At 41.0% G+C, this 15,584-nt stretch overlaps 1 protein-coding gene across 1 annotated transcript; it reads right to left on the reverse strand.

Moving 5' to 3' along the window:
• Positions 1-257: 257 nt before the first annotated feature.
• On the reverse strand, positions 258-15,197 carry oaz2a (ornithine decarboxylase antizyme 2a). Its single transcript, XM_063479201.1, is given in 6 exon segments — positions 258-2,170; positions 3,220-3,305; positions 4,379-4,551; positions 6,020-6,100; positions 6,102-6,168; positions 15,001-15,197. Coding segments are annotated over 6 exon segments (651 nt in total). The 5' UTR covers positions 15,111-15,197; the 3' UTR covers positions 258-2,036.
• Positions 15,198-15,584: the final 387 nt, after the last annotated feature.

Below are 15,584 nucleotides of genomic sequence, written 5' to 3' on the forward strand. Positions count from 1 at the left end.
TAATACAGAGAACATGATCTTGACATTGACAAGTTTAGGTAAAATCCACCTTTCTGATACCAACAATGAGCTAAATTTATCAAGTCAAATTCAGGTTTTATTCACTATAGCTTTAAACTAGTGACTGGTGTTTTTCCCCATAGATTTTTCTATCATTTCTATCATATCTTCAGTAAACATCCATGTTTTGCACGGTCTATTTTAACATCTCTGCAAGCAAAATGTGCATTTCTTTGAAGGAAAGAAAACAAAGCATGTTTCAGTTAACAACCTTTATTGATTCCCCCTGCGTGAAATACAAGTGCGGATTGTCATTGGATGGTTGCCAACTAGTTAGAACAAAAAGTAAAACCCTAAAACTATCACCATAGAGAAATATACATAAAAATATACCTCTGAAAAACTTCATATAGACATTTCCTAACAGCTTATAGTCAGGGCTCAATCAGTAGCAATAAAGACTGGTATGATGTGAACACAGAAGAAAAAACAAAACAAAAACAAGGCCCTGCCCCATCTCACCCAGACACTGGACAGACGGTCATGTTACAGGAAGTATGGCTGGCGTGGGGAATGTAGGTTAATATTGCTTTACATAAACACAAGCTAGGTTCAGATTAGCTGGATTTGAACTGACTGCAGACAAACTGAATTCTTTGGCGTTTTATTCAGAGTACTTAAAACCATAAAAGCAAAGACTGAAATGGAAAAAAGAAATAAAAACAAAAAGCGCCTGCGTTTTAACCGTTCTTGCATATAGGATAATCACCTGAAGAGTTCCTGCTTGTACCCCGATGGCGAGCTAACGTTCCTCTCACACAACATGCGTCTGAAACTGGGGTGAAAAATGGACACATTCCTTCAATAAGACTTGAGTGTAAGAAGCATTCGCACTCTCCTCTTGAGGCACTGAAAACCCAGTTTCGATCAACACTTTAGGCGGCGCTGAAGAATCTGCGGGACTGAACGAGCGTCATTTCCAGCCTCTCATTGCACCTTCATCATATTTGAGTCACAAAGCCGATTGTTCTGTTCTCAAAATGTGACATCTCCAGATCAGAAATGCCTGACACGAGTCTGCTCAGCTTGTTTGACAATTACGTCTGAAATAAACGCACAAATTATGGCTGCTCGTCACGTTCTATGAAAACCAGGACGCTCAGACTTAAATGTCATCGCAAATTGTGAGGATCTGTTTCTGTGAAGTGGAGCAGTCTCTTTCTCCAGCTTCTTAGCAACTCACTGACATAATTAGTGGGCGGGGGAGAGGTAAAGGCGATGGCATTGAACAGGCTCGCTGCTTCTTACTGCAAACACTAACAGAGTGTTTCCACATTTGTGGCTAAATCGTTTAGAGCAGGAAAAAAAAAGAAGTGTGAGTGACGTGCTGGAATGATGCCTCGACACATTTGAGGAAGATTAAAGAAACGTTTACATGTGTTTAATGCTAAATGTAACAGATCATCGTCTATATTATAAAGTAAAACCATACCACACCCCAGGCTTCCCCCATCAACACAGCTTTAAGATAAACAGCACACAAAGACACAAAGTCTCCTTTCTGCAACGTCAGGAGAGATATGTTGAATTTTAACATCCTCCTGGATGTCCAGCAGTTGGTTGTCCTGTCAACCGCAGCATAAACAATGTGGCCAAGAGAGGAAGCAGGAAAGAAAAAAAAGAAAAAAAGAAAAAGAAAAAAAAAATCCCCACGTTGCATGTGACAACTTAGTTCAAGCTATGCTGCTTCTTCATAATGCGGCTATCTTCAGAGAAGGGGAGATAGGAGGGTGAAGCGGCAGTGTCTGTGCTCTGTCGCACAGACACGTTGCCGCTCCTGAACACCTCCTTAAAATAAGTCTAAGAAAAAAAACGAAGAAAAAAAAAAGTGACACCTCGTAGAGGAGGGGGAGGAGAGGTGTGTCAGAGGGAAAGTTGAGGCAGGTTCGATTGTTTGAAGAGGAAATAAAAACGGTGGAAAGGAGGGGAGAGGGGGGTGAGGGTGGGAAAGGGAGGCGTCAGGGATAATGTGACAGTCACTCCTCGTCAGAGCTGCTGCTGTTCTCCAGAGAGTAAACCATGAAGGCCAAATCAGGCCGGGCAGGTACCATGGGGTTACCCGGCTTCACCATCTCAAAGCCCATGTAGTGGAACGTCTTGATGATGGACACTGGAGAGGAAATGAGGGAGAGCGCTCAGTGTATTTGTTGAGGTAACATTTAAGCCCTAAAAACTGCAACCAAATCAATTTTGTGCCAACTCCACGTCTCAGAATGTGAAGCTAAACATCTCATTTTTTTTTCTATGTCTATATCTATTTATCTATCTATCTATCTATCTTATTTCAATAGCAACACTGCTCCATTTAAAGATCTGACACAGGAACACTGGATATTCTATCCATTTTTCAGATAATTCACTGGAGAAAACCTCAAAAAAGTAGTTTTTGTATCTTTTAAGGAGCTGGGATAGACTGCTCAAACCAACATATGATAAGGTCTCCTTTTTATTTACACTGAGACTCATACCAGCCTCGTATTCTAGCTCCGATTCCTTCTTTAATACTTTTCTAATATAGGAAAATATAATGGAACCGCAAATTCTGCTCCTTTTCGTAGGAATATTAAATGATCTGAGTTGGAGTGTTAATCTTGACTCTAAGTGGTCCCGTCTTTGTGCCAGTTTGTGCATAAGCTCCTCTCAGTAAATGATGATTTCATTTATTTAGGCCAAAAAGTCATCCAGACTCACCTGGCCCTGTGTGAAAAAGTAATTGTCCCCTAATCCTAATAACCGGCTGTGCCACCCTTGGCAACACAAACTGTAATCAAGCGTTTGTGATAACTGGCAATGAGTCTTTTGCTGTGGAGGAATTTTGGCCCACTGATGTTTGCAGAATTGTTTCAGATCCGCCACACTGAGTGGCCTGTTTAAGATCATACCAAAGCATAGGGGGCTTTTTTTTCCCCTTAATAAATAAAACCATTTAAAAATTTTGTATTTACTCCTGTTATCTTTGTCCAAACATGTAACTGTTAAAAATACACAAAAAACTAGTAGCACTGATAGCGTATGAATACTAGCACTGTATTTATACACTCTTACTATTGGCTGTACACCTGGATAAGGTCTCTGCATCAGTATACAATGGTTGGCAAAGGCAAATCATGCTTCAGAAAGAACAAGGGAAGTGCATTTTAAAATAACAGGAGCTCTTACATCGATCCTCTCTGTTTTTATGGAACCACAGGAAGACGTAGTTAACTTTGAGCTTCTCTTCTGCAAACTCGAGCAGCACGGTGAGCCTGTGGATGACATGAACACAGAGATACAGAGTCAGCCGATAAGCGAGGGAAGAGACGAGCGGGGATGACGCACAGAGTATTTTTTTTCCCCTCTTTTATATAAGCACTGCAACTTTACATAATAATGCAGTGGCAGCTGCAAAGCTGGCTGTTTTAGGACTGGCAGGGTGCCTGCACCAGGCAAGGTTACTCTGTCCCAGCATTGATTACAGACAAACACAAAGCCAGGCTCTAAAAGCAGAAACTTATTAGCATAGCCTTTTAATTTGTAGTAGATTTGAAGCACCATGATAAATAGCTTCTCATAAACAACTTACATCCTGGCATAAAACCTGCTCTGGTGGAGAACACTGGGACAGTATGTCAACATTTCTAAAACTAGACCAACATAAGAAATGTCCCATTTAAGCAGCTTTATGACCCAGAACTCCAGAAGAAGAAGAGCTTGTGTTTTGCTCGTTTTTATGCTGGTCTCAGTAAAATATGAAAGATTCACAAAAGCCATTTCTGTCTTAACAGTGCCCAGTTTTTTCATGTCACTCAAGGATGTCACGACTTTGTATTCAGTAAGCAAGAAAAATTGTTTCGAAAATGCCAGAAAATGTACTCTAACACAAACAATGACAGGTTAATGAACCTAATCTTGTAGTTTCTAACAATAATTAACAGTTAAAATATCACAAATGTAGAAAAATGTGTCCTGTGAGGGACCAAAACTCTCCTCTCTTCAGCCTCTAAACTTAAACCTGAACTTCCACTGAAACTAACAGTGGAATAGGAAGAGGCAAAAACAATGTTTTGCATTATGCTTAAAATGCTTCTACACATCTGAGACAAAGCTGAAAAGCACTCAGAAATTTCTTCCTGATGAGACCATTTAGAGTTTTAACAACAGCAAATAAAAAGCAGGGTGGCTTCTTAGTAAACCACAATAAAATGAGGAAAGTTGTAACTTAAAAGATCGTCTTATAAACTCTGTTCTCCTTTATTAAAGTCACATTTTATTGTCAAAGAACAGCGTTGGTCAGGTCTGGTATTTTGTGCTTTTCTAACAATATCCCTCTTGAACTGACCCCTCCTTGCTGCCCTCCACCAACGGCCCAGCAGGAATCTCCAGAAAGAGGCTGTCTCCTGATAGAGCTGTATCCCAGGAGGCCGAGCGGCGCTCGCTCAGCTGGTAGTGGAAGCGGAGCAGAGTAGAGCTCCCACTCACTGAAGAGGCCTGAGTCACAGTTAACTTTTCATCCTGGAGGCACAGGGAGGAAGAACAGATTTAGAATAGATCCTAATCCAGCTTTGTGAAACCAGAGTGAGATGCTATATGATACACTTTCTAAGGACAATAAACACAAACACCCCCCCGGTTCCGCCATTTTCAAGCTCCTACTCTGTTTTTTTGGGAATCTGAGTTCTAGCAGGAATATCACATCCACGCGTACACATCTTTATCCTGGCTGTGCATGCCAACTTAGAAAGTTTGAGGGGTGAACGAAAGCTAAAACATCAAACTGCAGCACACGCCTCCAGCTGTGGTGTCACTTTTGGTGCGAGGGTGAAGCAGCAAGTGTAAACATGCCAGGAGGCTGAAAGCTTGGCACAAGTCTGAAGAAGACTTCTCTCTGTCTGAGAACTGTGCTGAAATGAAACCAGTTAAAGAGGAAGTGGTTAAAGAAGCAGCAGACAAGTGTGATCTTCTGTGAACTAGCAAACCATTTGTCTTTACCAACAAGTTAGTGGCGCACAGCTCTTTGGGTCATGAAACTGAAACTAAACCAAAGCATGGCAAACAGCAAAGGTAAAGTCTTGGTTCGTTTTTTTAATAGCTGCCCTTCACAGGATGCTGTCCACTTCAGGAACTCTGATCAGCAGCGTCACTCTAAATAGTCGTGCATGACTCTCGTGTGCCGAAATAGAAGTGAAAGTGTGAACGCGTTCAGCATTCTGTGCTGTTGCTGAAGCAGTAATATTACAAAGGGCTGCACACTCAGAGCACAGATGAAGATGTTAATGACAGTTTGTGACTGATCTGCCTGATCCTAAAGCTCTAATCCTCCTGAGAGAGTCAGTCACATGTCTGGGGAGCAACCTGACATACACACAAACACTGTTGTTTCCTCTCTATTGTTTGTGAGTTTGTGTGCAACCCCACCCAAGAAGTTCATAAATATGAGACAGCTATAAAAGTATACATTTTCACTTGGGTGCTTTTTTGTGTTCTGCATGGCAAACATACCATTTGAGTATGTCCAGGGGAGAGAGGACTAAAAAAATTTTGTTAAATCCACTGCAGGTGCAGATGAGCAGATTAAAGGATTTTTTTTAGCTTTAAATAAAACAACTTTGGGAAATGAGGGTATAACTCGTTAGGCAGGTGCTCCTGTGTTTGGCTCAGTGAGTCAGAAATGACCTTGAGTGGTGAAGCACTTAACAGTTATGACAGAAAAGCTTATAGTGAATTAGAGCAACACGTGCCAACCCTTTCCCCCAGTGTTTACCCCCTAAACCCCATTCAGTTTTATTAAACCCTATTTAATCTGAAATAAAGACCCTGATGACTACTAATGTAGGACTCTCACCACAGCAGCATTAAGAGGGTGATATTTGCATGCATTATGGCACCACTTTGCATGTGTGTTGGTTAGAGTGGCCACACGTGGAGAAGATGATTTACAAAATTGGACTATAGCTCTGTGTGAGATATTGAGGACCTTCACCTTGTGCAGTAGCACGCCGAGAGAGTGATCCCTGACCGTCCCTCGCCCACCCGGGATCTTCAGCTGTGGGTGAGGGGCATCAGGAGCACCACAGAGGCCCCGGAGCCTGAGGGATGGAGCAGGGCATCAGAGACCCCCCTAACCAGGAACTGCAGAGAGAAGCATGGAGAAACATTTTTCAATACTCGTGTAAGTAAAAAAAACAAACAAAAAACAACTTTGTATAAATTTATACAACTGCCATAAAATAGTGAGATGGAAATGTTTTCGAGACATATGTCTCCTGCCTTAAAGTTCTTGTTTACTGTGACTGTACTTCACAGAAACTTAAATGAAGAGCTGCAAACATGCCAAACTAAACTGGATGGAAATGATTGGCGCTCTTTGATCTACCCTTATACCTGACAGAGCAAAACAGAAACCATCAGCGAATGAGGAGAAACCAGAGTGCATTATTAAAATCTGCAGAGTGACTAATCACCAAGACCACAGCTAGATAAATAAAGTTTTATGGGAATCCTTTCGTGCACTTACAACACTGCAGGGCATCTCTAACTCAGACAGACAGAAGTAAAACCCTGGCACTCATGACTAATGCCTGATCCACTGCTGATGTAAACCTCTTAGCTTGTTACTTCACACACACCTTATTTTAACTTCATTAAGCATGTTCATATAACTAGCAACTATGAAGCACCTGTGGCAACAAGCTCCAAGAACGAGATTTAACACGATACTGCCCGCTCGTTTGTTGGCTCCATTTAAAGCCAGGGATGTCAAACCTGCTGCCCAGGGGCGAGAAGTGGTTACTGGAAAGCCTTGTGAAGTGTGATCCAGCATTTAATTACTCAACATGCTTAGTAGACACACTGGAATGTGGAAAACCTGACACTGCTGACATTTATAAATTTTTTTTAAAACGTATTCTACCTCAGAAATGTCAGGCTCATTAAAAATGAGGACGCTTCATTCCAACTTCTGATCAGATATCAGTGTAAAAATCCATGAGCTATAATCTTCACTGTGAAGAATTATGCCTGATGCTGCCATAAACACTGCTTTACTAATTTTACAAATTAAAATCTATAGAAATAATAAAATATAGTAGAATAATGAGTTGAAAAGGCCTGATATAAATGTGGTAAAATATTTGCATTTGTCTCACTTACAGCAACCAAATATTAGCAACGCTTTTGTCTTTTCCTGAGGCTCCTCAAACAATCGGCATAAATGAAATCAGCTCGTCACAGGTCATGTTACTGCAAGCACAACAAGCATTTCCCAACAAGTGTCACCAGTGTCCTTCTACTGTACTTCACGCTCTTATACTGAGCTACTTCAAGGTCATCTGATATTTGCTGTGCTAGTTTCACTTCATTCAGTAAGGCCTCAGTCACAAAGGCATAGAGTCTGGTCTACAACACCCTGGCAACCAGTGGTTGCTATGGAAGAATGAATTCTGACAGGTGATTACTGGAGGTTGCTAGCAGTTTCTGGGTGCAACTGGTTGTAAAGATGGTGCTTCGCCAGAAACCCAGAACTAAACTTTGTCTTTATACCGTTTTCCCCACATATGTTCTCATGCATGTGGCCAAATAAAGTAAGTTTTAACATTTCTTTGAGGTTTGGAAAAAAAGAGAAACTTAAATTACATATTTAAACATAGCTTAAGAGAAACTCCTACAGTCGTCTTTGTATATTTGCGTCAAACTCAGAAGCAGAAACAGCCTGACTGCAACACTGTGGCCTTTAACCTGAGACTCAGTGGTCTGCTTGGTTATATATAGAAAGTTCTTCACTGCTTCAAACCTGTTACCACAATTCACAGTAAATTCAAATCACAAATGTCTGAATATCAATCATGTGATGCAAACCAGCAACAAACTCTTAAATTGCTCGTATTGAGCTCCAGTTCATGGACTCTCCTCCACGAGCTGTTTGTTTACAGCGAGCCTGTCACTGACAGAATTAAAGCCGATGATTTATTACACCTTCAAAGAGCCACCACATGCGGTGGAGGGAATGTATCATAAACAAGCGCATGATCTGTAAACACCTCTGCAAATAGCCTTCATGGCTTTCGGGAACAAGCATGGTCTGCGTTTCGAGTTACAGTCATGCATCTCACACCAGACGCTGGCAGACGGCCGGCGCTGCCAGAGCCGGGCTGGGACACGGGGAGGGCTCCCGGTCCTTATGGTGTCAAACTTTAGGTGGACAGCTATGCACCAGCACCTGACTCAATTCTGTCCCCGATTGCCAGTGAAACCTGACACGTTCTCTCTTAAACATGCATCAGATGGACTGACCTGTTTGCAAGTATACACACATATCCAAGTCATGTGCAACAGAACAGTCACATGTATCAAACAAGCATGTGCCTTTCATGAGAGGGAGGTGCCACAGCTTCCCTGCAGACCAGACAGGTTACCCCCACAACCTGATGAACAGAGCTACAAGCCAAGAGAGTGAGCAATGGAAAACAAAGCTTATTATGCCTGTTCATGTCTGCTGCACACACCCTCTGTTTGCTTGTCTCATTATTTGTGCTTAGCTGTGCACAGGAAATGTGCCACTGCATTATAGTGGGTAACATTTTAGGACCCTCTACCTGTAGGTTACTCAATTTCTTTAAATAGTCTTTAAGTAATCTATAAAAATTGGTCATAGCCTCTGTGCCTTCATCAATAGGGCATGTCGATTCCATAGAAACAAAACTGATACCGACTGTATTTGGGTCAACAGGTAGGACACAGATGGAGGGAGAGAGAGCAAGATGCCAAGGCAGGCTTCTTTTTCCATCTTCCCTTTCAGACAGTCTGCCCTTGATGGAAATGCCAGCTTGTTTTGAAAGCCAACGCTCTTGTCCTCTGACATTTCAGCCACACTCTAAACACCCTCCTCTACACCCTCCTGTCCCAATATGCCACTCAAGTTGAAGGGCTTTGGCCTTTAGTCGTCTCCCAACAAATCACAAGTGACAAAAAGACCATTTAGTTTACATCAGAAGGTTGACTTTATGCTTTGTAGACCATTAATGTGAAGACTGAGCACGTTCACAAGCCTGTGCTGCATTAAGTTGCTAGTGAGGATCATCTGTGTATTGCAGAGAGATGCGTCATCATCCCATTTTGGCAGGACTGGTGAGAGTATGTTTGTATTCAAGAGAATTTATTATTTTATTTTTAAAGCGGATGAACGCTTGCACTGCCAGTTTGCGCTTCCTGAGGTGCAAGTTGTTATGAGAACTGATTCAGGTGAATTGTTTCACGGGGATGAATACCCCGGGTTGGACAGGCAGCTGATCCAGAGTTTGGCCAAAAGCCAAAAAACACACAACTCAACCAAAACAGGAAGCTTTCTAGCAGGTCCTCCAAGAAGCCCAAGACACACCAAACCAACTTTTAACGCTGTAATTACAAGATTAGTCATGGAAAACGACTCAACTCAAATCCACACTGAACATAAACAAGCTTCCTGGCTCCAGAAAAGCTTTGGGAAAGGGCTTTAGGTCTTACACATGAACAACTATTTACTGTAGGAAAATAAGGACAGTCCTTAGACTTTTGCCGACCCCAGTAAGTCTGTCAGAGCAGCATGTCGGAGAAATATCGAGAAACAGGAAAGGCACACGTGCTCTGAAACGTCAGCGTAAAAGGAGGCGTCTCTGACAAAAACATAGAACTGACCCCTGCACCTAAACTGTATGTGCTGAAGCGGTACTAGAAACTTCAGATTTAACCCAAGATTCATTTTAAATTATGTATTATCTATATAGATGTCTGTACCCCATTTCTCCGTAACAGTTGGACCAATCTCAATAACCCTTTCTGCAAACATCATGAAAAACAAACCTGAATTGTGACGATTTTCTGAGAATGCGTTCTTAAGTTCTCTGTTTGTGTTTGTTTCACATGTTACGTGCGTAACTTAGCAGTCATCAAATTGTTGTTCAAGTTACTACTGAATACAAAATGAACCTTGATTTGTTTTGGCTCTCAGACTGTTAAAAACAATCTGGGCTGAACATCTAAACAGTCATTTACTGTAATCTATCAGATTGTCCTGTGTCTTAAAGGTAGAGCTATGATACTCACAAGTCTTATCTTGCACAGTATTTTTACCAGATTTCCTTCCTGGCTTCAGATATGCTGGAGTTACAAGTGTACTATCTCTTTTCCCATCTCACTGTCCAAAGTGCTTAAAGCTCAGAATATCATACAGCACTTTGTGCATTACAGTTATGTTCCTTTGTAAAAAAAAAAAATAAAAAAATAAATAAATAAAAAATTAGCTGCTCTGCTAGCAGCAGCCCCTTCTGTGTTTCTGACTGGTCATATGCTGTCCCACCTCCTCTTATAGAAACTACACTGGGAAATCCTGGGTTCATTTATCGATCACCTTTGTCTGACTGCTGCCTTCAGTTCTGATTTTAGGGTTAGAAAGCCAGGAAACTGAATAAATCCTGGGTATGTTGAACATGCTTCACAGTAAAATCATCAGACAAACAGTGAAGTACAGTGGAGACATAAATGTAACGTTTTTGTTACTCAGGAACACGACACATAAGGTCAATACTTAACCACAGTTCAAAACAGAGCTGAACGACACAATCCGATCAATCAGAAGATTTTAGCTTGTTATATTAACAAGATAACAGATATATTAATGAATGTATCTGCTGATAAAAATGACAGGATGTGCATTTGAGATGAGATATGCATTCAGATACAAATGTAAAAGCCTGTATCTGCACTAGCAGCTCTGCAACACTGAATTCAAGCATTGCAGTTGCTTAAAGATGACCCATTATGCTCATTTTCTGCTCCACATTTTTTATTGTTGGATTAGAGTACCTTTGGATGATTCACAGTTTAAAAAATAATTCTTATTTATCTCACACTGGGCCTTGGAGCAACTCTACAGTTCAGTGTGAAACAAGATGTCCTGGCTCCTCGACCTTCAATCCTTAAGCAACTGAGCTATTTTAACCAGAAAAATGACAGTGGGCCCATTTATTTTTTATACAAATCCTTATTAAATTCTATCTGGATTTATCATACTTGTAGTGTTGTCTTTATCCATGACAAATGGTCTTAAATGTTCAGAATGACATAAAACTGAAGCATGACTAAAGGGAAAAGTATGCATGCTCATGCCTGTTGTGCAAGCAGTTTGACATAAAACATCAACTCCATTATCCAACAGCAAAAAGGGTGTGTCTGACTCAAAAGACTTGTGAGGGCATTTGTGTATTGGATGGGTATCTCATTAAGTGCCTGCCTTTCTGCTACTACAGTATTTCTGTGGCTGACAGAGAGCGCACAGACTGCAGCTGAATCAGAGAGACTTTGAGACCCCTTTCATGACGGAAAACACCAGCAGCCACTTTATCAGACCATATCTATAATCAGACCTTTTACTTTTGATTTCAACTACAGACCTGTAAAGTTTTATGATACCATCACAGTCACAAAAATCAGTTGACCTACAAGCCAACAGACCAACACAAATACCCGCCAAAGTATTTGAGATTGTGCCAGCAGTCAAAGACATCTACAGGACCACGAGTTCTCTCAACGATATACAGCCGCACAAGGTGAAAACAATACCAGCCATGCAAGTGGGGCTGGTAACAAACCTGAACAAACCATTGGTCATAATATGAAGCCTCAAAATAACCGTTTTTCCCCGTCACCATCATATCTGATGAGACATGGGTGGATCTTCGGGGTGGGGCTGAGAACACAGAAAAATAAATACTACATACACATAATTTTATTGATACTTGCAATAATAATATATTTATTAGTGTAGGTAAAGGCAGAGCATTTTCCAATGAGCCACTCTCACTGACGTACTTGCATATTCGAAGTGTGAATCTACCGAAAAAGGGTGTCCGCAGCTGCAAGGGCATAATATCCAGTGACACCATAAATCAAGAAAATGCAATAGCTAACAACTGACTGCCACTAGCCAATGAGCATATTGTGGATAATCCAACTTTCTGACATTTAAAATGCCCACAATTTAATGAATCAGCTTTTTTTTACTCAGTGTGACCCCCCAAAAATGACATTAGCACAGGGGTGGGCAACTCCAGGCCTCGAGGGCCGGTGTCCTGCAGGTTTTAGACGGTTTTAGATGTGTGATCCAACACAGCTGATTCAAATGGCTAAATTACCTCCTCAACATGTCCTGAAGTTCTCCAGAGGCTTGGTAACGAACTAATCATGTGATTCAGGTGTGTTGACCCACGGTAATATCCAAAACCTGCAATACACCGGCCCTCGAGGCCTGGAGTTGCCCACCCCCGCATTAGGATAATTGGGAAAGTGCATTTGCAACCACAGCCACTGCCCCCTGTTGGCAATCTGTAATTTAGGTTTTATTCCCACAGTTTGAGAACCACCAAATCAAACAGTGCTATAACTGGACTGACAAAAATCAAATCACAGTTAATTAATACGATCAATTATAAAACAATAAGATCTGATCAGAGATGGAGTTTCACAAAAACCCAACAGACACAAAAAAAAAAACCCCAACTGTCTCTGGTGATTAATATCTTTGCACTAAAGCTGTAATTAATAAACAAATTAAGCAACCTTTCTCATCACAATCTCCATCTTCAATCTCATGCTTAGTCCAGCCAACAGTTCAAACCCTGTGGGTAACAGCCTGACAGTGACTGTGGTAAAATACTCCATGCTTAAATCTGAGAAGCGAGCACAAGCAAAGCAAAAAAATAAAAATCTTGCGTGACAAATTAAGAATAATAACTGCTACTTATTACTGGTAAATGACCTATGTGATTAAGCATTTCATCTCCAACTGCTTCAAAACAATCAATGTCTGTTTCATGTTGGCAGTTAGGAATTCGTCCTGTTTATGTAACCAACTCCCTGCGGACAACTATAAAACCGGCGGCTGTTAAAGCCAGATGTCAGCTGATGTTGCTTGGCACAGTTTTGGCTTTGTTACGGAATATTTAACATGACTGATCCAGGATATACCAGCAAACAGCGCAGAGCCCAGAACCACTGAATTAAAAAGGCACTTAGTGCACTCAGGTAGCACAGGTTAGAAAGTCCAGCCGTTTCTGAGTGAATGCACTCCTAGACACTTTCCACATGCAGATTCCATTGATTCTTGGGAAGTGAACCAGGGGAGAGAATGGGGTTATGCAACTGCTCTAATGTAGGCCAGTGCATGCCTTCTGCTGACAAGGCCATAGCAGTCAGAGAGCTAATATAGTCACTGCTCTGGCTCACAGCATCAATGGACCTCTGCCTTCTCCCTGCTCTGCGTGTCAGATGATAAACACACAGGACAAAAACAGGCCTTGTTTCGCTCTCTTTTTGTTTGAGGGCAGAGGCGTACAAAGAAAACACACAGGCTACAATTAAATGCTGCATATGCTCATTTAACCAAAAGGTCAAATAGTTATTTAATGTCTAACACTGTAATCACTCCCAACATGGGTTAAACAGGTGGGTGCTGTATAATAAAAGACAAGACACCAAATCCCTGTAGGACTATGGTGATGCAATAGCAGGAACATGAGGTGCAAAACACCACCAGTTTAAACACTCACCGAACAGCCACTGTACTACACACTCCAGATAAAGTGAAGATAATATAATGCTCTTAGCGCTTGCATATCACTATGCACACAGAGGTGGGGAAAACCAGGCCCAAACAAAACCACACAGGCTGCCACTAATTGTTATTTTCATTTTTGATCAAGTCAAAATAACTATCCAGACTTCCCACAGTTCAGTGGGACTTAGCTGGCACCCTGGCAGTCTACACAGAAATAAATCAGTGCATGTGTCGGCTGATAAGGAAAAATATCAGAGTTCATGAAAGAAAAACAAGAAAAAAAACAGTAGTATCTCCAATACATGGTTTGTCCACCAGAGAGCACTGATTATTTTCCAGCTAAAAAGCATCTTGCTTCCTACAAATCTGCTCAGTAGGTGAACTCCCCATTAGGAAAAATGTCATGAGGTCCCCCCAATAAAGACCTTATCAGCTTATAAAACGTGATGTTTCTATTATTCAATTAAAACAGTGATATTATTAGAAGTGGAGGAAAAAGTAAGTCATCTAAATTATTCCAGTATTGGAAACAGCAAATATCCAAATGAATAAATAGCTGGAAAAATGCGTTCAATAATCTGTTAGGGCTACTAACTTTCTACTGAAATAAGGTGAGGAGTGCATTACATCCAGAAATGTAATCACTTAAGGAGTTGGATTAAAAAATTAATATGAATTATATGAAATCTGTGAAATCTGTGAACCAACTAAAATAGTCTGTGTCTGGCTGTTTGTTTGTTTTTTAAGAAAATGTCATAGTTGGAGCTCATTAACTTCTAGCGACTAAGGAAGAAACGTTAAACACAAAACACAAATTTAAAAAAAGGTGCCGATGCAGGCCTATAGTTCCTATATTTTCAATAACAAGAAGCAACTTGCTTGCTCCCGGAAGAAAGCTAAAAAGTGGTGTAATGGGGCTTTCACGGCCTTAAAGACCTCCACCTCCAACAATAAAACAGCGTACAATTTAATTCACGTATAGCTCACAGTTAGGGGATGCTTACCTGCTTTATACCGCGGGGAAAATACCGTGTAAATGTGGCATAAAGCAGCTTTAACACTGTTAGAAACGTCTGGGTGAACTTGTCCTGCTTATTTTTTAAAGACGGTAATAAAATTCGCCATTAACCTGCTCGGTAAATATCATAAACATAAAACCTTCAGCTCCGTGTGTTTACAGTGGCTCGACATCTGTCAGGGGAATAATTTCTAGATGTTTCCAGCCTTGCTAACTGAGCTCCGTGCTAACGAGTTGGGTTTTTAGTTTTTACAAACTAAGCACCTTTAACAAAGAAACAGCGTTAATATGAGCAGCTGACAGCAGCGCAAACATCTGCTTTCAGTATCTCGGTAAAGAAAAACAAACATCCTCATACCTTTCCTCGGTGTTCAACATGATGGCTTCGAGGAAACGCGGATATTTACTTCTTTTATGACAACCAAAGCAATCACTGTTCAACAAAAACTCCGCAGATGTATTCACCATTCGGGGACTCGGAGCAAACTTGGTGTTTGTTAAGTCTGTAGTTCCACTTTCTATAGATAAAACTACCACCCGACGCTACAACTACACTTCTGCAGCCCGCAGACGAAACACGGCGCTTTTATAGTCGCGCGAGGCATCATGGGTATTCTTCGCCGGTTTTTTTTCCCCCCAGCTCAATAAAAACAAAGTGAACAAACCGACAAAAACAGACTAAAGCGCCGAATAAAACTAATCACGGATGAAATTAAATGAGAGTCGTGATGTGTCATTTCTGTTTCTTTGTTTTTATTCTGCTTCTTTCCCTTAATTCACCCTTTTCTGTAAGACATAGTCCAAAGAGCCGAGGAGCAATTTTAGCACTATTCCTCAAGTTTTCTCACTTTTTGTTACTTATCTTTCCTAAGACATTTTAACTTCTTCACATATGGATGTTTTAAAGAAGAATTTTAACGCCTATAGATCTGTTTAAAAAGT

This window comes from Pelmatolapia mariae, linkage group LG7 (assembly GCF_036321145.2).
Source record: "Pelmatolapia mariae isolate MD_Pm_ZW linkage group LG7, Pm_UMD_F_2, whole genome shotgun sequence".
Taxonomy (NCBI): domain Eukaryota; kingdom Metazoa; phylum Chordata; class Actinopteri; order Cichliformes; family Cichlidae; genus Pelmatolapia; species Pelmatolapia mariae.